This window comes from Meles meles, chromosome X, assembly GCF_922984935.1.
Source record: "Meles meles chromosome X, mMelMel3.1 paternal haplotype, whole genome shotgun sequence".
Classification (NCBI taxonomy): Eukaryota; Metazoa; Chordata; class Mammalia; order Carnivora; family Mustelidae; genus Meles; species Meles meles.
Genome location: NC_060087.1, coordinates 90,182,749 through 90,209,408, shown reverse-complemented (window position 1 = coordinate 90,209,408; position 26,660 = coordinate 90,182,749). Strand labels below are relative to the sequence as shown.

General features: G+C 43.6%; 1 protein-coding gene across 4 annotated transcripts in view; it reads right to left on the bottom strand.

The window, feature by feature from the left end:
* Positions 1–26,660, bottom strand: part of MID2 (midline 2) — a 98,263-nt gene that overhangs the window by 63,869 nt on the left and 7,734 nt on the right. For all 4 annotated transcript variants that reach the window (XM_045996084.1, XM_045996081.1, XM_045996080.1 and 1 more), the window contains exons 2-3: positions 20,487–21,202; positions 7,365–7,460 (exon numbers count right to left, since the gene is read on the bottom strand). In XM_045996084.1, the coding sequence (XP_045852040.1) occupies positions 7,365–7,460; positions 20,487–21,146 (756 nt within the window). In that variant the 5' untranslated portion in view covers positions 21,147–21,202. The remainder of the gene's footprint in view (positions 1–7,364; positions 7,461–20,486; positions 21,203–26,660) is intronic.

Genomic DNA, 26,660 nt, shown 5'->3' with positions numbered 1-26,660 from the left:
TGGTGACTCCTGCTAGCAGCTACCGGGTCACAGAATAAACGACTAGAGCTTACATGTGTGTTTGTGAGTCGGATTCTCCTGCACTTCAAAAGGTTGATAACCAACACTCTACTTCTCTTTTTCACCTTCGTCATCAAACTCCTGGTGATCTGCATTTCCTTAAAACTTAACTTTCTCCTTGACCTCTCCGAGTCTGTCTTCCATCCTCGCTTTTCCGCTGAGCCTTCTCTCTTAGAGGTCACTAATGGTATCTCCCCGTATGATTTTGCCACTACTGCAGAGCCTCTATCAAACCTTCCACACCTTGAAGGCTTCTCCTCCTTTGCTGTTTTTTTTTTTTTAAAGATTTTATTTATTTATTTGACAGAGAGAGAGGTCACAAGTAGGCAGAGAGGCAGGCAGAGAGAGAGGAGGAAGCAGGCTCCCTGCGGAGCAGAGAGCCCGATGCGGGGCTCGATCCCAGGACCCCGAGATCATGACCCGAGCCGAAGGCAGCGGCTTAATCCACTGAGCCACCCAGGCGCCCCTCCTTTGCTGTTTTGATCCTCTGTTTTGCCAGTGCTCCTCCTCCCTTCTGTTTTTCATTTCTCTTTTGCTCTCCTCTGGTGTTCCCATACCTCACTCACACCCCTTACTCACTCCAAACTATCCTCATGATGGGCCAGGAACCACTGGGGATGGACAAGAAACATCAAGCAGTGTTTGCCTTGGCTTTGTCAAAGGAAGCACAGGGGGGTGGTCAGGAACCCAGGCTCTGGAGTGAAAGCATGTGAATTCAAACCCCACTCGGTTACCTCCTAGCAGCATGACCTTGCTAAATCACTTCAATCCCCCTATATCTCAATGTTTTACCTGTAAAGCAGGAGTAATAATAGTGTTTCCTCATTGAGTTGTTGGAAGGATGAAATAAGTTTCCATATATAAAGTGCTTACTTGGAACATAGGAAATCTTCATTAAGTGTTATTTATTATAGTCTGTACAAAGGCAATTTCTAAAATGTTGATTATTTCCACAAATGAATTATTTACTTCTGATATTTAAATTTTTTAAAAGATTTTCTTTATTTGAGAGAGAGACAGAGAGAATGAGCATGAGCATGAGACTAGCAGAAGGGCAGAAGGAGAGGGAGAAGCAGACTCCCCCTTGAGCAGGGAGCCTGATGTGGGGGTTCTATCCCAGGACCCCAGGATCAAGACCTGAGCTGAAGGCAGATGCTAAGCCAACTGAGCCTCAGGCGACCCTTAAATTTTTTAAAAAGATTTATTTATTTTGAAAAAGGAAGAGCACACAGGTGGGAGGGGCAGAGTGAGAGGGAGAGAGAAACTCAAGCAGATTCCTTGCTGAATGTAGAGCCCAGCATGGCGTTCGATCTCATGACCCTGATATCACAACCTAAGCCAAAACCAGGTGTCAGATATATAACCAACTGAGTCACCCAACTGCCCCTCTGATATTTAAATTTTTTAAAGGTACACCATTCATCAGTAATCTCATAAAAAGTTCCACACTCTCCACTTATCTCGGGAAGGTCAGCTTGTTGTTGAGCTGATCTGTCCTGGGCCTTCTTGTTCTCAACTTTCTCCATGGCTTTATGTGCCACTTAGGTTCCGATGAGTCCTAAGTCTTTCTCACTTCCCCAGACCTCTCTCCTGACCTCCAGATCCAGCCAGCTGCCTACTGGGCATTTCTTACCTATCCGGCTCACAGTGCGACAAACCTCTCATGTCTAAGAAGACCTCCAATTGTATTTCCTGACTTACTTAAAAGGCCACACATCCATTCAGCGACCCAAGCCAGAAACCTGGGGATCAGCCTACTATTCTCTCACCCTTTCACCCATCACATCTAACTGATCACCAAGTAATACTGATACAGGAGTGTTTTAAATGTATCCCCTCCTCCCTAACGCTACTACCACACTACCTCGGTCCCTCCCTGCATCAGTAAAAGCCACGTAACTGGTCACTTTGCCATCACTTTTGATCTTTGACCCCTGTTCCACTGGGGGGGGGGGGTTGCTACAGCCAGAGGAATCCTGAAATGCAGGTCTTGTCCGGTTATTCCCCTGCTTTAAATCCTTCCATTGCTCCCCAGAGTCTTCAGGACCAAGTTCAAATACCTACACAAAGCCAACAAGACCCTTCATTATCTAGGCCCTAGCTACTTCTTCACCTCTTGCAATGAATGAGTCTCCCCTCTCACATTCTAGCTTCACCAAGATGTGCTCTACACAGCTCTGTGCTCGTGACCCTTCTGTGTGCTTCCATGGGGTCCCTTTCACCACCTAACTTCACTCTCGTTGGCAAAATTCTACACTTATCTCAAGACAACTCAATTTTTTTTAATTTCCATTCTGCTGTCTTTCCTAAGTCCCTCGGGCATACTTGGGTGTTTCTTTCTCCATGCTAGCCTGTCATCTCACACTTACCTTTGTTGCAATAATTACCACTTCACTTCGTATTGGACATTTTACCTGTCAGGTAAGTTCCCTCGAGTTGAGGACAGGGACTGTTTCCTATTTATCTCTACCCACCCAGTGTCCATCCAGGGCACAGCATACCATTTTGCCCATACGACAGGCTCTTTTATACCTCCCTGCTCTCTGTCTCCGTGGAGGGAGTCATTTATCTTTCCTCCCTAAACATTTGGCTAAAATGCATTTTCTCTGTGAGATTTTCCCTGATTACACTGACTTCCCTCTCCTCACTCCTTCATTTCATCATGTCCTCAGGGCTTGGAGAAGACTCTTCCAACAAATAGATTTGTGCTTTAATGCTTTCGATTTAATTCTTGCTCCTAGCTCGACCACTCTAAAATGTTTAGGGAGCATCTGCTGAACTAATCCACAGAAGTGTGGTTTTAAAAATTAATTTCTGTTCAAACACCTATTTTTTTAAATGCTTGGAGAAGCAGTCAGGCTTCTTGCCCTTCCCAAACCAAATACCCTGTCACCGCACAATATGGGCAGAAAGGGTGGAGAACACCGAGTCATCTACAGTGAGACTTCTGAAAGCAAATGAGGTGAAGACTGAACTAAGGGAAGCCACCCAGCTCCTTAAAAGGCTTCAGAAGGACCAGAAAGAAATGAATCTGCCCATGGGACTTCTAGAATGGACTAACCCACTGGACTGCTGAAAACAGATGCCACACAAAATATCCAAGAAGATGCTTTCGTCGGCTCGGTGCCCTGAAACTTACCGAGGAGACGAAAGAAGTAAAAATGGAAAGGCTACACTCCCTACACTGCATGCTGCTTCCCAAATACTCCTCTTTTTTACTAGAAACTGTATTTTCCCGAGCTAGACTCAAAAGTTCTTGGAGGCCAGCAACAGCATATGTTTCTTTTATAGTTCCCAAGTTGCCCACCACACTAAGTACGTAGTATTGGCTCAAGAAATGCTTTGTTGTCCATTGACCCATCCCCAAATACTTAACTATTTTTCTTCCCCTCGATATTTTCAGGAAAGCTTGTTATTCACAAAAGAGCGCAGTCTTGGAAGCCAAGAGGAAATATTCATCTGTTGGTATACATTTTCCCTTGGCTATGCATTAAACAGAGATTTCCTTTGGAAATGTAAACAAAGGATGCCTGATGAGAAAGGACAAAGAACTATATATAGAGATCAAGTGGCCAGAGTGGGGGGAGGGTCAAAGCATGGCCCTCCCTTACCCAATTTAAAGGAGTCTTCCTTCTGCTCCTGCCTCCTTCCCATGCTCTCTAGGCCCAACCAAAAAATAGTTTCCAACTACCTATCCCCTGAATTCTGGAAGCTGGGCAGCAACTTCCACAGGCTGATTTACTAAGGAATTCAACTAAAAAAATCTGTGGTGATCCTAATCTCTGTTTCTGTAATAATAGGAAGACTGCAGCTTTGTTTACTTTCTGGGGAGAATAGAGAACAAGAAGAAAGAACCAGGAGAGAAGCAGTATTTACAGCCCCTTTATGAAAAGTCAATCTAAGACAAAAACATTTGCAGACAATAAGGAAGGGGAACAGGTTTGGCAGGAAAATAGCCTATTCCAGTTTTCTCAGAAGTGCCTTAGCTGGTCTCCTCCACCCCCGCCCAAAGTGAAAGGCCTGGTTCACACTGTGAATAGAGTCTTTCCCTATAGACAAAGCTGGATTCGATAAAACGCCAAACACACAAACACGTGCGTGCACGCATATACACACACACAAATTCACATCACCCTTTAGTGTCTGGTTCTCATGACAGCCCGTCTCCTACTATTTATTTCATTGTGTAAAGTATTTAGAAGCATTTATGAAGTCTCAATTCCCTTCTTTAACTGCACTTTTAATTCCGGGGCTTGTTCCAAAGCCTGCTGGACACACAGGCTCTGTGCTGAATTAGTATAATAAGTACCCTGGACTCACCCTATTATTATGGGGAAGTTTAGGGCACATCCCTAACCTTTCAGAAGGGATGATGTCATAGAACACAGCCATGCTCTTCCATAAACCATCTTGTGGGCTTCCTGTCAAAGACAGAATCCTAAACTGGAGGGCCTATGGAGTTAACTCCCCAAATACACTCTCACCCTTGACGTGTAACATCGGATCTCATGGTTCTTTGGCAACCGTCGGTTACCAATTTTATGCCATTGTCTCTATTGCCCGCACATGTATATTCGTAGCGGGGTGGATTTGTGCAGTGTGTAAGCCATCCGAAGGCAGATATTGTGCCCGCCCGTGCTGTTTTCTTTGTACCTGGTACAAAGCCGTGCATAAGCAAGTATTGGCAAAAGGTGACCTTTTGCGTGGCAGAGCAGACAGTGGCCTACGCAAAGGATTTAACAAGCATCTCTAAGGGAGCCTCTTAAGCCCCTCCTTGGCTGGTTCATCGCGGGACTGCTCTCCCCTCCCATTTGGTTTGTACCTGGCAGCACTGCTGTCATCTCCTGCAAGGCTCGAGCCCGAGGACCGACTTCAGAAAGGCATTGTTTAAGACATCCCCTGTTACCTAGAGGGCCAGAATGAGTCCTCCTCTATTAACACAAGGATGCATTGTTTTATGAGACTAGCTCCTCCTTGCTGCTTGAAAAGAGTGGGGCCCTGAATACAAAGGTCTGGCGGGTGCAGTGGGCGGGGAAGGGCTGGAATCAGGCTCTGTCTGGGTGAGGCTGGTCAGAGTGATCAACTTCCCAGGGTTGGGATGATAAGATGTCAGAGAGGTCTCAGGGCAATAAGCAATGAAAACAAACTGCTTACTTTGCTAATTTGACTACGACTTACACTATACTTAATAGTTTTTTTGATGAGAATGAGGAAGGTGATAATTATAATTTCTAACAACGTTTTATTCACTATTAGCTGTTACCCCACCCTCCGCCATGAGAATTCTAAGCCAAGGGATCCCTTATCTTGTCTCCTGCTTACAATACTTCCTTGTCTCTCCACCAGTGTGGGTTTCTTACACTTTAATCTGACAGCATAATCAGAAGCTTTGATAGAGTGGAACAGAGAGGGAGTCTGAGTAGCTAAAAAGCACTCTGAAATGCCTTCTGTTTTGTTTCTCCCCACGCAGTAAAGAATGAAATCAAAGACCAAAGAAGAGAATAAAAAATGTAGCTCGCAGAATCATGACCCGTGAAATCTGGAAGACACATAGAAAGTCAGGGAGTCAGTTGAATCCCTTATTTTCACAGGTAAGGACCCTGAAGCAGAGTTGCTGGGTGAGTTACTCAAATTCATATCACCGGTTAATGGCAGTGTCAAGACTGGAACCGTATTTTGTAACTTACATTCCAGGGTTCTTTCTTTCCATTCCTTGGGCTTCTTTCTAGGGTTCTTTCTTTCCATTCCTTGGGCTTCTTTCTAACTGTCCTGCTACATTTCTGCAATCTCGCCCCTGAGTTTAACAGTGTCCTCTACCCCCTCCACATAGCATAGTAAGAAAAAGAATTGTCTTATACCAGTAAGCACTCCTAGTTGGATGTCTTCAGGCCTTGCATTTCTTTTTTTCTAATTAATTACCGTAGCATTTGGGTTTGTGTTGGTTTTGTTAGAGGTAACTGTAAGGCTTCAAGTCTAAAGAGGGTCGGATAAAATGTTATAGCATTCTTCCTGGGCAGTGATTGTATGTTAATTACCGTAACAATTTAATCCCTGCTGGGCACTCCGTTTGTGGAGGAGAGTGGTGCTATGACTTCCCAGGACTATCACTGAGCCCTTCACTCCAAATGGCTGAGCTACACTCTTGACAAGAGGTTGTAAATAGAATTAGAAACCTTTTCATACAATCACTCATGATCTAGTTCTAAGCTTTCCTGTATGACAGATAAATGTGGTGGTTCAAGGTAAATCCTACCTAAGGATTTCTATAAGGGAGTATGAGAATCTTCTAGTAAGAAAAAGAATTGTCTTATACCAGTAAGCACTCCTAGTTGGATGTCTTCAGGCCTTGCATTTCTTTTTTTCTAATTAATTAATTTTAATTAAAAAAATTAAGCTTAGTTAGCCACTGTATAGTACATAATCAGTCCCTGATGCAGTGTTCATGAGGTTGTAAATAGAATTAGAAACCTTTTCATACAATCACTGCCCAGGAAGAATGCTATAACATTTTATCCGACCCACTTTAGACTTGAAGCCTTACGGTTACCTCTAACAAAACCAACACAAACCCAAATGCTATAGCTGAGGTCCCGTGCTCTTGAGAAAAAGAGAGAAATAACATCTTTCTTTCATTACATCCACTGAACTGATGAAAAGATTGACTCCTCTTGGAAGCTCTGCTCTTTGATGTTGCCCTGATGTAGGTAACAGGTTTCGAAAACCTTAGACTGGTATGATACTTTACAATTCACAGACAACTTGAACAGAGAGAGCATTTGTTGCTGACAAGACCAAGTGGGATGGTGATGAATGAGGACCAAGTGAGGTGCATGGGGACAAAGGGAGGACAGGCTAGGAACAGAAGAAGCAGTCCTGATAAGTACTCTCAGAGACACAATACTGCCTGGAACAAACCTCGCCCTACTCCAAGGACCCAGGATTCCCAGCTGCCACTGTGAAACCCCAGAGATCTCTTTAGGGAGCTAAGATGTCCAGTTTGATGAGAGAAGAAACATGCTGCATGTTAGATTCTCATATTGCCTGCCGCTTAGAAAGGAGAATGGATTACCCCCCGGACTGCTGTCTCCCCAGTTCATCGCCCCCACCCATCTATTTCTGTTTAAACAATAGCGATCTGCCATTTTTCTTGGAACAAGCATCCTAAGGGAATGAGACTTCCCAGGACTATCACTGAGCCCTTCACTCCAAATGGCTGAGCTACACTCTTGACAAGACTCAAGTATACCCCAAGGATCACCTGATCCGGGTCCCCTGAAAGAATCACAAAAGTTTCCATTACATACCTCAACTTGCTGGCAGATCTGTATTAGTTTGGCCATTTGATTTTCTAGTTCACTGTTGCGCTTAACCAGGTTGGTGAGGTTCATCTCCAGAGTTTGCTGCCATCGATGAGAGTAGGAAGCCAGAGGGAAACAGGGAAGAGGGGAAAAAATAAAAAACGTTCAGTGAGCTTGAGAACCAATATTAATGTGGAGATCATTCAGTCAGTTGACAATCAACCGACTCATTTCAAAGAGACACTGAGCACTTGCTGTGGGCCAAGCACTCTCCTAGGTGTTAATTCATAACACTGTGCATTTGCTCCAGGCTCGTTATTGCAGGAAAGATGACATTGATGACTTCGTGGATGTAGGAATTTAATGATATTAAGACAACTTTATGTTTTCTACAAGATTTTTAACTTTTTAAAGTATTTCAAAGTATTTCATTTTGCCTTCACAGTAACCCAGGGACATAAGGAGAAGAGGTATTATCCTCTCTTTTACAGATGAGGAGACTAAGGGAACTCTGTTGAACAAACAGTATTTGCAGACACTATGCTAGGCAATTTCATTTAATAACCATAACAATCCATGAGGTAGGATACATCAGCATTTTACGGATGAGCACTGAGCTTCAGAATGGGAGCAAAGTGTTCTTTGCTGTCCTGTAATTAGTAGATGACAAAGCTGAGACTAGAACCCAGTTCTCTAGCTTTGGTAACAGCTTTGTCCCAGTATTCATGACTTTTTTCTTTTTTTTTTTTTTCTTGGAAACATTTGAGATTTATCAGTAGGTTCTTTCAGGAAAAAAAAAGATGGTATTTTAACTGTGAGATTCATCAAAATCGAACATTGTATCTCAACAGCTTCCCTCCTTTGGCCCTAAGGAATAGCCCCTGGAGACGACAGACTTCAAAACTTGAGGCCTGGTGTATCAAGGTAGGACACCCATTGCTTAGGATTGCTTACTGGGACATAGATCCTTTCACTACATTACAAGCACTTTACAAATCTCTTCAAAATAACAGAAGTACAACAGTACTCAGAACTCTTAGTGTATTTTCCGTTGAGCAAGCTACTCCCTCCCATTCCTTATGTGGAAAAAAAAAGAAAACAGAATGTTAGTCACTCTGGGTTGATAATGGGCTTTTATATTCCTTCCCATTCCCAAGTCTTTGGCTCTGGTGGCTGCTTCTCCTCTAGAATCAGTCCCAAAATCCACTTCTCTCTTATTCACCACCCCAACACCCCCACAAAGTCTGTTCCAAATGTAATACCCCATCTTCTTGGCCCTTATTCTGCAAACATTCCTTCCCTTGGTTGTGTACACTGCTTTGTTGCTGTCTCCATAGCGCAAAGTCCATGTTTTTTGATAGGGGGGAATGGGCGGGGTGGGGGGCAAAGGGAAGTGGGGGAACAGGGAGAGGACTCATGTACTTGGCCCCTTTCTTGTCCACTAAGTAGCTGTGTGTGGCTTAGTATTCTTGGCACTGGCCCATGAGTCCATCCCAGACAATGTCTTCCCATAGACATACGTATTTCTAGGATGGGCGGTCTGATCTCCCTTGTTCTCAAACTGGATTATGAGAACCAGCTTAATCTTTGCTTCCCTTCTTGCCAGATCTCCCTTGATTTCTTTGGCTTTATTCCCGTGGAAGTGATTTTTCCCCATTTATTCCACTGTTCTTGGCTTGGGCACAGGGTCTCCCCTGGCTTCTTTGACTCCCCAACCATCTCCATCCGTGGCCTTCTCCTTAGCAAGGTTAAACCAAGTGAAGAAAGGAGAAAGAAGGGCAGCAATTGTTGATGTGGACATGCTCTCTAAGCTAAGTAGATGTCATGAGATAAAAAAAGAAATGGCCTAAGTTCAGAGATTGAATACAACAAAAGGTAATGAGCACCTGCTCTGGTGAGGGGGCAGTGAATTCCAAGAGAAAGAGGAGGGGAAGCAAAGGTGGGTCTTGAAGGACAAGGGGGATTTTAGCAAACAGAGAAAGAGGAGGACGGGATGTTCTATGGACAAGGAATAACCTGAGTGAGAGGGAATAAAGTATAAAGACTGGCTCAGGGAAGAGAGGTTGAATTTGGCTAGAACAGAGGGTACAAGCGGGGGGGGGGGGGCAAGGTTGGAAATGCAGCTGGAGGTCCTGTTTTGAAGGTCTCAAAAGCCTAGGTAGGAAGTTTATGCCTATTTTTATTTTCTAGCAGTGGGGACTTGCCAAAGCCTTTGGAGCAAGACAATGGTGTAATCTGGGCCACATTTATGAACTCAACCTACCAGCAGTAATGTGGGGCAGACTGAAACAGGAGAGCCTAGGGGCAGGGACACTGGCTAAGAGGAAGCTGTCATGTACAAGGCAGTTGGTACTGCAGGTCTGGGCCAAGCTGAGAGGTTAATCGAGAGAAACAACGTTTCAAGAAAGGACTTGTCACTGTCCACTCCGCAGAGAGGACAAGGAATAGGAGGACTAAGTAAAAGCAGTTGGATTTGGTAATTACAAGTCACCAGTGACCCCTGAAAAAGGCGTTTCAGTGGGGTTTGGAAGCAAATGCGAAAAGGAACAGACGCAGGGAGTCCCTCAGTAGTGACGACGTGGAGGTGGCAAGCGTGGACTCCTCTTCAAAAATCTGGCGGGGGGGGGGGGGGGGCGCATGTGGCTCAGTGGATTAAAGCCTCTGCCTTCCGCTCAGGTCATGGTCTCAGGGTCCTGGGATCAGGCCCCACGTCAGGCTCTCTGCTCGGCGGGGAGCCTGCCTCCCCTTCTCTCTCTGCCTGCCTCTCTGCCTACTTGTGATCTCTCTTTGCCAAAATAGATAAAATAAAATTTAAAAAAAAATCTGGGCTGGGGCTGGGCGGGGTGTTAAGACAGAGCTATGGTTCAATGAAACGATCCAGCTTAGGTTAGACAATGGGAATTGGCAATGGGCCCCATGAGTTTAAAACTTCTGCTAGCACAGAGGTCCAGATTCCCAGATCAATGTCTCACCATTGACGATACGGACCAAGAAGGTAGAGGTGATGTAGATTGATAAACTCAGAGTAGACACAGCGTTAGTAATCTGCGTTTCAAACTGTAATGCTTTTCCATTCAAGCACAGGATTCCATGGGGAAAGTGTTTTCTAACAAGTCCATGCAACCTGTTGCAACACTTGTCGTGAAACTAATAGCCTATACATAATTCATAGTGCTGAGCAAGACTAAGGGTCCCTGCTGTGTGTTCATCATTTATGGCCCACCACCAAAACTCGCAGCTTCTGTAAAGCCACCGAAAACGAAAATTAGGGCTGAACCCATAATTTGGGGTCTGGTTTGACTATGGACCTTGGGGTTACTGTCACAACATGGCAAATGCTTCTTTTGCTCAGGCCCCCTAGCAATTTGCAGAAAGCCAGCCCATTTTAACACCGCAGAACGAGAACTGACAAGATGACTCTAATTTCAACCTTACTTCATTAATATGAAAATGCTTGGAAAAATAAATCTCTGGCTAATGAAAACACCATCTGTTGATGGCTTTTTGCCACTGTTTTCTTACATTATGAGACATAATTTGAGGAAAACCCAGAACATTTACTTACTCACTTCCTCTTCATTTGCAAGGAATGAAAGCCTCCCTTCAAACTGGAATTGATTCTCGATAATGAACATATGCAAAGGGAAGCAGAGAATTGCTGCAATTATGCATTCCGTTTCCTCACTCTTCCTTATCATGCCTGGCACTGGCAAATCATTTAGAACTAGAAATTTGGGGCTACTCTAGGCTCGAACGATTGCATTGATTTGGCCAAGTAATTCTCTTGCCTGTACTCTGGCTAAGTAGACCAAGAGAACACGTGTGTGTGTGTGTGTGTGTGTGTGTGTGTGTGTGTGTACACAGTCTGCTTATAGAAAATTAAACGCATCTTTTTGTTGTTGTGTTGCTGTGGTTTGGTTCTGAAACACAGGTTTGTTTTGTTCTTCTCTTGCTTCGTCCAGTGAATCCCTGGGCCCGGCTCCCTCTGTCCAAGCCTCATTAGCGTAGCTTTCTCAAAACAGCTGAAACACGACAAAGAGACAGCCAGAGTGGCAGGGGAGATTGGAATGAAGATATGTGCTGGGAGGAAACAGGGAGGGGGGGGAATGGGGTGGGGGGGACGAGAGGTTGGCAGGGAAGCAGGATGAAGCTCCCATTTCCTGCCGCGGGAGGTTACCTCTGGATCCTTCTGTGCTTCCCCTGTGTGAGGGTCAGAGAAGCCATTTGCACCACGACACTGAGACCCTGGTCACCTCCAGATGACGACACCGTTACAGCTTCCATGGAATTGTACACGGTTCTTAGCAACGCAACCAAGGTTTTAAAAGGCCCAAGAGAGCTAAACTGACGGTCCACACCCATTCCGGTTTTTCATCCAAGTTCTGCTGCAGTTGTATCATGTAGACTTGGCCTGTTTGGGCTCAGTTCTACCCTTCACAAAGAGGAGAATGCTGGCCATTTCTGAGATACTGGGCATGGCCTAGTCTTCCAGACAGCATCCCATAAAAAGAAATGGCTTCTTTAACCCTGTCAAATAATTGCTGGGGTGTTTGTTTTTTAAGATTTTTTAATTTATGCATCTGAGAGAGAGAGAGCAAGAGCACAAGCATGAGGGAGGGGCAGAGGGAGAAGCAGATTCCCCACTAAGCAGGGAGCCCAATGCAGGGCTCGATTCCCAGACCCCGGGATCGTGACCTGAGTAGAAGGCAGAGGCTTCGCCAACTGAACCACCCAGTCGCCCCAATTGCTGGGGTTTTTTTGTTTTGTTTTGTTTGTTTGTTTTTTTCAATTGCTGGTTTTTATTATTTTTTTTTCCATGTCTCTAGACACAGGTGGTTTCAGATAACTTTCTCACTGGCTCCCTCAAGAAACCAAGCTATCCGTCAAAACATTGCCTCGTCATTAAAGCTAGAGGTTCCCCTGACGGCACATGCTCTCGACCACTATTGCCATCTGTCATGCCCCATGAAGGCACGTGTATTCACACATAGGTGAGCACACTGACACACCCCTACCTGACACCACTCGTCTTGAAGCCTAAAAAGGGGTGACACCTGACTGTGCTATTTAAACCTGTCGAAGTGCCACCGAATGCCTGCAAACTCTTTCGCTTTCTAAAAGGCACGAGAGAACAGTATTTAAATCTACACAAGATCCCAATTTTTTTGATGTGGGAATTGACCTTTGGGGGATGCAGGAAGAGAAGGGAAGGGAAAAAAGGCCAATATACCCCAAACCTTGAGCCTTCCCAACTCACAGAAGACAGCTTCATCTTTAAAAATGATCTGAGCCAGTGACCCCATTACTATTTCTCGACATGCTCTTTTTTTCTGACATGCTGTCTGTTCACTGATGTTCCTAGCTCTTCCAAAAGCCAGTAACCAAAAATCTTAGCACACTTTTGGGGTCACATTCTGCTTTCCTTTTTTAACTGCTTCTCTTAAAATACTTACTTTGCTTTTGCTTCAGTCTGTCACTTTATGTATCAATTACATATGGCCTTTCAACAGCAGAACACACCATCTGGTCTACCAACTGAAGCCCACACCCTTCTGTCAGAGTGTGTTCCTTCCCCAAACATTTATTTGCTGTTGTGTAGACACGGGCTATGTCCCAAAATGAGATACAGGTGATATACTGGATCCACAAGGTCTACAATACTTGAAGTTCATTAGAGAATAGCCAGACTGGTCCTCAAGCCAGGTGAACCAGGTGGCCATCGCTCTTCTTTCCAGAATGTTCTGACACCATTCCATAAACACCCATGCCTCCCCTAGTGCCCTTATCAGGAATGCTACACAAACCATCCTGCGTTTTTTCATGTGTTTTTGTTTTCCCTTCTCCTCAGGGGCATTGCATGGTTAAATCTCTAGCTTAAATGTGTAAATTTTTATTTGGACCTTCTAAAAGAAAACCTGTACTAAAAACCTAAATCCAGTGGTATTATTTGGGTAACAGAATAGTGAACCAAAGCTGACTCTCCTTTCCTGGAGTCCTCAATGTTGTATTTTACCTGAGCTATTCCTCTTCTGTTCCTGCCCCTTGTGCACACCCTCTCCTTCCTCCTTCCCATGCTCTTCCTTTGTGTCTTCATTCTAGACCCTGAGTGTGCTGCAAGGATAAATCCTAGGCCCTCACTCAGCTCACCACTGAATGACTGCCTCCACGCTGAAGGCACTCAGTCTACATCTTTAGCCCTGATCTTTCAACCACCACAAAGGCCTGAATTTCAACTCCTTCTAGAACATTTGCCCTTGCAGTTCTGAGAATACCATGTTTTCCCTCCTCCAGATATTTGAGCAAATTATTTTCTTTCTGCTAGAGCCCTTCCTGCCCCTTACTCCATCCCCGTTCCCCAACTGGGCATCCTAAAACCCGCCCAAAGTCTCTTCTGATAGATGTCCCTCCCATGCTCTCTCTCTGTTCCTTGTGCTCCCATTGTCACAGAACTCACCACAGTGTCTTCTAACTGTGTCCTTGACTATCATTCTCCCCACACTGAGCTGAAAACTCCACCAGGGTTGGGACTGAGCTCTTTTATCAATGTAACCCCAACATCCCTTCTGGTACTTGGCATCTAATAGGTGTTTGGTAAACATTTGATGAATGAATGAATGCTGAATGACCCATGATTATAACAAACTGAAGGCTAAAGTCAAATCATCCCACCCAAACAGTTAGCCCCTTCCAAATTTCCCTATTTCTATCCCCAGTACCACTATTCTTCAAGTCATCTCCTACTCCAAAGTCATTTTTTAACTCTCCAACATCTGTAACCATACAGTCAGCCATTCACCAAGTCCCGTCCATCGTTCTTCCCGGTCTCCAGTTTGACCCTTCTCTCCAACAAATTCATTCATGATTCCCTCTTTTGAGCTCCATGACTCCCTTTCCCTGAGTCTTCCTTTGCGCTTCTTACCATCCTGCACACACCTCTGTCATGGCACTTACCATACTGCTTTGGAATGTCTGATGTACTTATCTGTCTCTCTTACCAAGTTCAAAACTCTACAAGGGCAGTGACTGTGCCTGATTTCCTGTGTCCCCAGCTCCTACCGCTATGACTTGAACAGTGTTCAGTAAACAAAGTGAGTGCTCATGAATTGTTTGTTAAATGAATGAATGAATCCTTGGCCTTGATCCCTGGTGCTACAGTTTAAGTTTCTATCTGTCCTGTCTTCAGGGGAGATAAAGAACAAGACATTACCTCATTACATCAACCATTCGAGAACTTGTGTGTTATTATCACATTTTCCCCCTTTCAACTTTGCTTCTTTGGGCTTAATAATTATTCTTTCCTTCATCCCTCCTCACCTATATTATACTTCTGGAATATGTTTCTTTTCCCAATAAGAATAGAGAGGATTTTCATCCACCAAGGAAGCAATCTCTGAGTCAACATTTTGTAAATTGTGCTCGGACTGACAACTGTTAGCTCCTTGCAGATGTTGGTGAGGAGAAGACTTAGAACAAGAGAAATGACAAAAACAGAGAGATGGGAGCACAGATAATAGGAGTATCCACTTGCTAAGCCTGCTCTCAAACCAATTAAAAAAAAACAATAGAAAACATCTGACACATTAATACTATGTGAGAACACAGCCAGAGACTCCATATAATTATTAGATGGAAAAAAACAGGAGTTCAGATAAGTCTTAGCACACAGTTGGAGCAGAGATGGAATAAAATGCATTTATCTCCCACCCCCACAAAATGAGTAGAGATTTGATACATATTAAAGTAGTGGGGAGCACGTTGTGGAAAGAGCACAGAGAAGCCAGATCCATAAGCAAGACTGATCTTATGATCATGAGCTGAAGGCTAGTTTAGCTAGTTTAGAAACTCCATGCCAGATATTAATTACCCTCAACCCCATACCTATGTGTCCACCACCATATCATAGAGAGTGCCAATCTGGACCCAAACACTTTGTTTATATGATATTTTGCTACTGTGGTTCAATACCTAAGTGGGTGAAATGGAGAAGTAACTTTTTCTGCTCCCTCACCTACAGTAACCCAGCCTGGCTTCACTGAAGCTTCTTATCATGAGAATTTATGACATGGCTCATTTATTAGGGAGATCCTTAGTCTCAGGATAGATTCTATTGAGGCCATGACCCTTCTTAGGGGGACCATGCTTATGGCCTTATGCTCATGGCATCCTCATACCCAACCTCTCTACAGATACACCCACAGAAGATGAACACAGATGCTCTCTCCTCCTCACACACAGTGAAACACATAGACAAACAAACAGAGGCATTCTCAGCTGCTTAGCCACGCAGAAATACACACACTCATATATGGTGACACATACATATGTATGCAAATATACTTCCTCTCAACCCAGGCTTTCATAAAGATATTTCTTTCTTTCTCTTATATTAATAGTCATGCTGGTTCTGAAACAGTCAAATGCCCAGTGGTAGATAAGTTGAGAGGGTATCTGTCTTGGCAGACAGAAGTGGGTGTCGAGTGGGTGAGCAGACAAATGACTGGGAGAAGGTGATGGCTGAGTGAGAATGGGTGGGTGGATGACAGAGTGACTGAGTAGGAAGAAAGGCAAGTAATCAACTCTGATAAGATTCTAGAATATCATATTTTCCAACCTTTTAACTCTCGTTGTGACTTTCCTTTGAACATTCTCCAAGTCTCATATCTCCCTTCTCTTTGTCTAGCAATCTTTAGCTCTCTCCGTCTCAGCCTCTCTTTCCGTGAGTGTGGGGGGGTGGTGAGTGTGTGTGCACGCATGCACACTTTATTTTCCCATAACAAAAAGCTTATTCTGGTGCCAAGTAATATTTTATAACAACAAGATCCCTGATATGTAAATGTAACTGCATTTAAGAATTATTTGTAGTAATGAATTTGTGGAAATGTAATGAAAAAAAGAAAATGTGCTTGTTTATTCCTTTCAGGAAATTCCTCTATTCCCCCTGGTTTTCATCAGCTATATTTTTGGCAGGCTATGGGCATGGAAATGTGAAGACATCACTCTCAAAGAGAATTATAATAATCGCATCTGATTTATACAGATGTCACCATAGGGTTAGGCAGTTGGAAAATCCAGCAATCCAAATGAATAGGCACTTAAAATAAGGACATGCCATACTTTTGCAAGCACTCAGTTTTTTAACATTATCAGTAGTCCGTGGGAGATTTTTTTTTCCAGACCTCTGAAGTAGTCACAATGGCGAAACAGATTGATATCTTACAAGATGAGAGCTAAAGCAAGCTATAGACACCGGTGGTATACTTCCCGCAGATCGGTTATAAAGATTCCGTCCACTTGGATGCCTTGAGCATATACTGTGTATGCAAGGCACGAAGGAGGATACTGAAGAAATAAAAGACACTGTGCCTGGCCTCAAAGAATTCATGGGATAGTTGGGGTGTTTTAGAGTGGACCTTATGGGGTTTTAGCTAGGGACTAAAGAATGGGTAGGACTCCTAAGTGGGTCAAGAAAAGAGCGTGGGTCAAAGTTAGGAGTCACCCAAAAGAAGGAGTGGTGTGTTTAGGAGACGGTTAAGAGGCTAGTCTGGGCAGATGAAGGTAGCATGTCTGAGAGTGGTAGCAGGGAAAGACAGATGGGCAGCACACGAATCAAGTTGTACAGGATTTAGAATGTGGAGTTGAGATCTGTCATCAATACAGACCATTGAAATGTGACCTCTTTTTATAAAGCCAACACTTATTAATGCAACAGTATCGATCTCTTTGAAGGAGAGGAACTTGTGGGCCGATGAAAACTCTAACATGTGAAGCATTTTTATAGAAATGCAGCACAATATCACAAGTTAAGAATATATATTGGGATCGGGGCGTCTGGGTGGCTCAGTGGGTTAAGCCTCTGCTTTCGGCTCAGATCAGATCTCAGGGTCCTTGGATCAAGCCCCGCATTGGGCTCCCTGCTTGGCGGGGAGCCTGCTTCCCCCCCTTCTCTCTCTGCCTGCCTCTCCGCCTACTTGTGATCTCTTTCTGTCAAATAAATAAATAAAATCTTTTTAAAAAAAGTATATATATTGGGACTAGCACATGGAAAGAGAAGGGACGGAGGAAATAATGACTCTGATAGGCCTTTCTACTGTGAAGAAAATTATTATTTGGAATTGAAGAATTAATTGAACCACTAGTGGCCTTCGGAAGGACATGTAGTTAGAATGGACAACTAAATAAGGACAATAAACCATAGTAAGTATCCCAAACCCTGTCATCCAGTTTGAGCACATGTTAAGAAGACAGGCTGGCTTCTGGTTATTCTGACCTTTCATCTTATAACATACCAGTGTGTTTATTCTTTATTGAATGAATAAATTCTAGAAACCACTAATCTTACTCAGGGAGGTTAGTACAGAAAGGGTAGTTATAAAGGTCAACGGGGAAGCTCCAGATCCTAAAAGAACAAATAAACACTATTTCACTTACTGGTTGGAAAGTAAAACCCGTAGGTATATGTAGTATCCTCCTTCCCCTTCTCCTGTAGGACTGCCATCCTCCTCTCAGGGCCAGTGGAGTAAGCTCCAGGCCATCTCCCCCATAGCTTCTGACAATCAATTTTCCCCTTTCTCCCTGGGAAAGAATCTGGCAGATTAAGGGGATAATCCTAAATGCTTTTAAATTAAAATGAACCCAAAGAAGTGAAAATACAGAGATACTAAAAGTCAGACCTCTCTGCTTCATGTGGAGAACTCATAGCCTTTACATTTGGAAACCAAACCAAAATGATCCCCACACATCCAACACACTCACGCGCACACACATATACACTCACACATACTCTCTCCCGCCCCGAAGTCCAAGATGTTCCAGACAACATAACAAACCACGCGGTTGGGAATGATTCATATGTTTCCACTCTCCGTCCAAAAATGAGCCAAAAAAAAAAGTTTCCACTTAATTTATAATCAGAATTTTCTGCACGTTTCCTAAAAAAATTAAAGGGGAACAATTCAAAAATCTGGCCTTTCTTTCTCCAAAGATTACTGATTAGTTACAGACCAAAGTATCTTTTGGTAAAATACTTTTGTGCTCCATCCAGCCCTGGGGACTAGGGCTATGGCTGTGTGGTGCCAAATAGCTAATCAATCATCCAGTGTTTTCGTGTTTTCGGATGTTTTCAAAAAGCTGGAGTTCTGCAGATACAGGCTTATTCTATCCAGTCTTTTGTTATCTCCATTGTACATATGGATACAGAGTTTTCTGTTTGGAGTGTTTCTCAAGGCCAATGCCTTATTATAGTTCCAACACCTGCAAATATTTGGCAGAAACTGCTCCATCCTCTCCATATCCCCCCTTTCCTGCATCCCCACCCCCCACCTCTTGCCATTACGAAGCTGTACGTCTCTACAGTATGTCCTTTCCTTGATGCTGTTAATCATTTATCTGTGACCCATGAAATGTGCAATTGCCAGAGCATAAAGTTAAGTTGCAAATCACATTTCATGGGCAAAACTTAGGTCCAAAACAAAGCGGCGGCAGGCCACAGCAGAAAGGATACTTGACGTGGGGTCTAGAAGCCGAGTTCCCATTCCAATTCTGTGACTTTGACCGAATCACTTAACCTCGCCAGGTCTTAGTTTATACCACATTACAGTGTGAGGCTTCGGCTAGAACAAGTGCAGGGCCAAGCGTCTCAGGCATCTGAGAACTGAAATCAATGAGATTATTCCTCACTATAGTTTTGAAGGGAATGAGAATATCACCTTGAGGAAATCCACAGATAAATGGTGAATTTCATACAAATTTGTAAATATTAGGTATAAATAAAAATTGAAGAAGTCAGAAACCACTGTCAGCGTGACTACTTCTCAATACTGCTTGCAACAAGTTATGGGTAAGGAAAATATATCTTATTCAGAGTATTGCTACCATCGCCAACCCCATGAAACTTTTAGGTAAGTTACCAGGACTTGTTCAGGGCATGGCAAAAGGAAAATCCCCGCTTCCTTCTTGCCCTCCTTCCATCCTATCTGGGTCTTCCTTCCGGCTTGGCTTCTATATCCAGTCCCTGTTTGGGGGTGACCATCTTGTTAGTCATTTAAACATTTTATTTTTCCTGGAATTTCTCCTAAATAGATCCCTTCTTAAGAGCAGTTAAGCCACACAGCGGGCAAGCAACGGGAAGAAAACAATTTGCCAGAGCTGACATTTGTTAACATCAACGTGAGGCAATAGGGTTTTATAAAATAGGCACTTAGTCTTGTGCATAAATACTATGTGGCATGACAACTTCGGAAAACTCTGTCCACAGAACACAAATGAAAGACTGGGAATTTCCAAGGCAGGGCCTGCAACCAAGGGCTTCAGTCTGCAACCCACAAAAACGAGCACAGGCACAAAATCAGATACTGGATTCAAGATTTATTGCCTTCAGTTTAAAGTTTTAGTTCAGACATTGGATTATCCCTCCTGACTTCTGGTAAACTAAAATTCCTTTTTTAAATTTTTGGTCTGCTGTTCTGCTCTGGGTTTTTTGTTTGTTTGTTTGTTTTGTTTTGTTTTTTAAGGCAGGCTTAGAATGAGCCCCACGTTAAGGGCTTGAGAGCAATTAGTAGCAGGCAGCCAATGCCAGGCCTTTGTTTCTTTAGCATACCAAGCGGGCTAACACAGACACTACTGTCCTCCACACAAATCTCCTGCCTACGTAGAGAAACACTCAGACACCTCCACAGAGACACGCCCAGCTTTCCCACTGCTCTCCCCATAGCCGTGCATATCAGCACATATGCTAATTATAGTACACCTACACAGGTACTCACATACTTAAAAGAAGAGGTGGAAAGATCATGACAAAGATATGTAGTGTGCGATATGTCACTGACAGAGGAGAGAGGGACTCGTTTCCTTGGATGGGCTACTGGAGTGGTGAGCGGGGCCAAGGGCTTTACTCATCCAGACCAGAACTGGCCAGAGGTGAAGGAATGAAAGCAGGTTTAAGCAACTGACGAAACAGGTTCCAGTGAGAGCTTGCAAGTAGGTAGGCTATCCTCACGAGAGCACCTTGGGAGTTAATGGACTTGTCACCTAGGCAAGGTGGCCCTAGCTTTGTTAGGGAACTTGCTAACTGTACGGCTATGTATAAAAAAGAGACCAAGCTGTGTAAGGGATATTTCCCAGATCCCTTACCTTGAGTTTCTCAAATCGGTCATTCAGGGACGCGACCTGATGGTCTCGGTGACGTCCCACCAGTTTGCATAAGGCACAAATCAATTGGTCATCAGACACACAATACATGTTCACTTTCTCATTCTCATGGTCCAGGCAGGTGATCCCTCGGAGATGCGTGTCGGGCACTGGTTCCACCAGGCGGTGGCTGGTGAAAGGTTTCTTGTTGGGGTGTGTGGCCCGCAGGCAACGGTCACAGTAGGAGACCTCACAGGTGATGCATGTTTTCACTGCATCCCTTGGCGGGTCCTGCTCGCAGAACTGGCAAGCAATTCGCTCACTAGACATGGCCGTGCTGGGCCTATAAGTCCTCTCCCGGCGGCTCTCACTTGGGGAATTGGGCCCACTGACGGAAGCCTTCTGGAAGCGATCGATGATGTTCTGCAAAGTCACATTCCTCTTGAGGCCGTCCAGGCCTCGGTGGTTCAGCGAGATAACATACCTGCACGTAGGACACTGGAAAGCGGTAATGGGTTCAATGGATTCACCAGAGCTGCAGCTTGAGACCAGGATGCGGTGGGCACAGCTGAAGCAGAGGCTGTGGGCACAGGGGAGCAGCAGGGGGTCCTCGAACAACTCCAGGCAGATTGGACAGGTCAATTCGGACTCCAGTGTTTCCATCTTTAGTGAAAATAATCCTGCTGGGGCATTAAGAACCACAGAGGCTGGGCTTTCACCTGCAAGGAATACAAAGCAGGAGTCACTAAGCGTCTCCAAAGGAAACATGGTTAGAGCGTTGGTTCCACGCTCACCAGCGGAGACTCGGCACACTGGATTCCCCGAGCGACGCTGGAGCAAGAGGAAAGCCAGCTGGAAATTAATCAAAAACCCTTTTGCCCCCTGCTTCAAGCCTTGCTTTCGACAAATGCCCGAGTTTAGGCTCCTGTGCTAATAAATAGAACTGCGTGGCCACCTCTGAATCCTGGTTGACTGCTTAAGACTACTTTCCAGCTCACAATACCCACACCAGGCCATCCCTCACATATCATCCACTGGTATCTCTGGTCCTGGACTATGATGAGCCTGAGGCCCTGTGAAATTCTCCATCCCCATTTTCCAGTACCATTCTGTATTTTATGTCAAGCAAGCTTTGCACCTCGTCAAGCTCAATGAGAAGGGACTGTGACTTTGCAACTTACTCATCAGTAGCTGTGGATCAATAATGAAGATGCATTATCTTGTGGTTTCCGCTGGGTTTTATTAGTACACACCCACTGAGCGGCCACAGGCCTGCTACAAAGCACACCTCCCCATGTGTCTTTTCAGACATCCTAAAACGTAACAAGATGCAAACCAACACCCAGATACAAATTAGCAAGGTGAGAAGCCAGAAATTTTCAGATCTGGTAACTTTCATTTCGGTAGGTGCCATCAGAGAGTAAAAGAAGTCACCCGATTAACATGAAACTAATCTCTTGGTCAATCTCTCTCTTCTTCCGCAGACATTCCTGAGCTGAACATAATAGATACTGCCAGGGGTCCTCTGTTAATTAAAATCAACACACAGGAATGTTCTAAGCTAGACCTAACTGAGGAAAAATATGTCTTATCGACAGAAAATGTTAATCCTATTTATAGAAAAGAGAAAAAGCCATCTTTGGCTTTTGAGTAACTTTTGTTCATCAGCTCACTATCATTGGAGACCCTCACCAAGGCCTAAAATTTCGATTCTGCCACTAAGTATAACAGATGCATCTTTAAAAGCTGTTTCTAAATCAAACCTTTAAGCGTGCACTAAACTAACTGGCTATCTAATGGAAATCTATAGGAAAGCAGGCTATAAAAGTAAAGAGTCTTTTTTGTAAAACAGCCACTCTCGGTTTGGTAAGTTCAGACATTTGTATGACCACTTTCGTTCAAACATGAGATGCGTGGTCAGTCTTGGTTTATGATTTACAAGTGCTTCTAAATTGTTGGCTGGCCGTATGTGGCTTATAGTCTCTATCAGCACTCACCTATAGAGAGGAAAAGGTAAAACAATTACAATGTGCATATATCACAGAATCCTCCCATCCAAGTACTAACCAGGCCCGACCCTGCTTAGCTTCCGAGATCAGACGAGATCCGGCGCGTTCAGGGTGGTATGGCCATAGACTATATCACAGAATCCTAAAATTGGAAGAGACTCTGGAGATGATGGATTCCAACTTTTGCTCCAGGCAGGAATATACCCTTTGACAGCTCCGCTGCTCAAATTCAGCATGTCCATAAATGGACTTGTTATTTACGCCACCCCTCCACCCACCCCCCCAATCCCCACCACAAAACCCCCAAACACCTGCTCTTCTTCCAGTCTTCCCTATCAGGTGAATATCACCACCCATGCCTACAAACCTAGGAGTTCGCGCATTGACATGTTTATCGCCACAGCCACTGATGGCTTCCAGAACATTCTGTTTTATTTCCTTTACAGATCTGTGTCTCCAGCTAACTCTCCCTGCTCCTTGAGGGCATCAACTATTTCACATTTTTATTCTGAGCATGGTGCCTCAGACATACATAGGTATTCAGTAATTATTAAATGAAGGATCCCTTAAAGTAGAAGTCGGAAGAAGGGACCTAGCGTTTATTGAGTACCTCCGGTATTCTGAATACTGTTAAGCCCTTTACACACATCACTTCAATAAATTCTGTCAGGAAGACTGTGAGGAAGGAACTACCATACCCAATTACAGTTAGGAAACAGGGGCTCAGGATTGCTAAATAAATCAACCAGGAACATACATACCCAGCACACTGGGTCGGTCTGATGCCAGCGCCTGTGCTCTTTCCCCTACACCTTTCTTTCAACCATCTCACCTCCTTCACTGAAGTTCATCTTGACTATTTGCAAGTGGGTTTCTAAACAGCATGTCTCCGCTTCTATTTTTGTCTCTCTGTGTCCTCCTGGGTTTCTCAGAAACCTCCTCTCATTCCGAGTCCCTTCCAGAATCCTATCTTTTTCTTCTAGGCCCAACTCCACCTCACACTGCATTTATTTACTCTCTCTTCCAGAACAAGAAGTCTGCATTCTTCAGTGTCTGTGTTGGGAGCTACCTGGGAGAGCTGAGGAAGGCCTCCCTCCAAAATGACAGATGGTCAGGAGCATTGCTGAAAGACCTCTACGTGCTGAAACCTATAGAAAAACAATTAGAGCATTTGTGGTACTCTTCTAAATCTTAGGAGGGAGCCATACAAATTCTTCTGTACAAGAGGAAAAGCTCTCCGAGTTTCCCCTGAAACCGTAAATACTGTTCTGCAGTAAGTGGGACACTTGAACCTCGCTATGAAATTAAGCTTGGCAAAGTATGCTATGGGTCAGCATTGCCTCGAATAAGGTCAAGATAGGACTTTTAACCAGGGATTTCTGAACCTCCTAGAACTGTCTGAAGAATGTCGTGTGTTTATCATATATGCATTCTAATGGGAAGAAGGTTGTCCACAGCATTCAAAATGTTCTCAGAAGAGTCCTTGACAGAAAAAAGTCAAACACCAGTGCTCTGAAATAATCCACCTTAACTGATTTCAGCTCTATAAAGAATAATATAAGATGGTTACAATCTGTTGCTCATGGTAAGTAACTTTTCTATACTATTTCTATTCTGTTCTGTTTCATCATCATCTAGCAATGGTGGTAGCCGAGACTGGGGAACTGAATATTTTTTTTCAACTTCTTCAAACATCTGTTCATCTCATCTCTCATTTATGAGGCCACTTTGTTCTGGCCACTCCTAATATTTCAACATCCTTTCAACTATTTCCCTTTTACACTACTTCCCTGATTATTGAAGCACCTTTCCCCCTTCAAATTTATCTGACATGTACTCTGTGCCAGGTACTAAATAACACTCTTTATGGGCATTATCTCATTTCATTTTCACAACGACCCTCTAATAGGTAGGTAGTATAATTACCCCCCCCAAATAATAATAACTTGTCCCAGATCAGATTTATTTGCAAGTAGCAGAGCTAAGATTCAAATCCAGAATAAGACTGAGAGTCCAGAAATAAACTGATATACACATATGTTTATGGGCAAGTAAGTTTTGACAAGGATTCCAAGTCCACTCAGTGAGGAAAGAGCAATCTTTTCAACAAATGGTATTACAACTGCATATCTACATGTAAAAAAAAATAAGAAGAAAGAAAAAGGTGATGAAGTTAGACCCCCCCTCCTCACACCATATACAAAAAATTGTCTCAAAATAAATTAACAACTTAAGTGAAAGTGCAAAAACTACAAAATCTTGGAAGGGAATATAGGTGTAAATCTTTGTGAACTTAGATTAGACAAGGGTTTCTTTTCCTTTTTTTTTTAATTTATTTATCTGACAGACAGAGATCACAAGTAGGCAGAGAGGCAGGCAGAGAGAGAGGAGGAAGCAGGCTCCCCGCTGAGCAGAGAGCCTGATGTGGGGCTCGATCTCAGGACCCTGAGCCGAAGGCAGAGGCTTAACCCACTGAGCCACCCAGGTGACCCACTTTTCCTTTTTTTAAAAGAACACAAGCAGAGGAAATGGGAGAGGGAAAAGCAGGCTTCCTACTGAGCAGGAAACCCAATGCAGGGCTTGATCCCAGGACCCTGGGATCATGACCCAAGCCAAAGGCAGACTTAACGACTGAGCCACCCAGGTGCCTGTAGGCAAGGGTTTCTTACATTACACTAAATGCACAAGCAACCAAAGAAAAAAATAGATAAACTGTACTTTATCAAAATTTAAAACTTCTGTGCTGCAAATGACATCAAGAAAGTGAAAAGACTACTCACAGAATGGGAAAAATAATTTCAAGTCACAGATGTGATATGGGTCCACTATCTAGAAATACACAGAACTCTTAAAACTCCACAGTAAAAAAGACCCCCCCAAAATGGGCAAAGGATCTGAAGAGACATTTCTCCAAAGATGATATACAAATGAAAGATCAGTAAACATATGAAAAGATACACAATATCATTAGCCATTAAGGAAAGCCAAATCAAAACCACACGGAAATACCACTTCGTACTCACTGGGATGGCTATATTACTACTTCACACCCACTAGGATGAGGGTAATTTTAAAAAATAGCAAATATCAACAAGGATTTGGAACAACTGGAACCCTCAGACATTGCTGGTGGAAATGTAACATGTTGCATCTGCTTTAGGAAATAGTTTGACAATTCCTCGGATGGTTAAATGTGGAGTTAGCATATGATCCAGAAGAACTGAAGATGTGCTCACTCAAAAACTTGTACACAGATGTTCACAGCAGCATCATTCATAATAGCCAAATGGTAGGAATAACCCAAATGTCTGTCAACTGATGAATGGATAAACAAATATGGTATATCCGTCCAATGGAATATTATTCATCAAAAGAAACTAATAAAGTACTGATCCATACCACAACATGGAAGGAGCCAGTCACAGAAGGCCAAAAGTTGTATGATTCTTTTAATATGAAATGCTCAGAATAGGCAAAACCGTAAGAACAGAAAGTAGATTAGTGGTTGCCAAGGGTTGGAGAGAGGGAGGGAAAGGTGGTGACTGCTAATGGGTACAGAGTTTCTTTGGGGGAAGACAAAGAAAATGTTCAGGAATCAGTGTGATTATTGCACAGATTTGTGAATATATTAAAATCCACCAAATTGTATACTTTAAAACAGTGAATATTATGATACATGAATTACATCTGAATTAAAAAAAAGAAAGACTCAAACCCAGGTCTGACCCTGAAGTGTAAACATTTCACCACTATACTATACTGCCATCTATGTAACTATGTACTCATTCTAAACCCTACTGGATTACTTCTTTCTATTGTTTTTCTAGGTCAGTGAGTTCCTGTCTAGGTTTTGCAACACCCTAGAATACCTCTAATGATCAATGGTTGTCAGAAAGTTCTCAGTTGCCAATTTGTATTCATTTAAAAACCACAAAGCATGCCTGGGTGGCTCAATCAGTTGGGCATCTGACTCTTGGTTTCAGCTTGGGTCATGATCTCAGGGTCCTGGGCTCCAGCCCCTGGTCGGGCTCTGCTCTCGGTGCAGAGTCTGATTGGGATTCTCTCTCTCTCCCTCTCCCTCTGCCCCTTCCCTTGATATCTCTCTCTCTCTCAAACAAATAAAATTTCTAAAAGTGAAATAAAATAAAAACCATGAGACTCCTTAAAA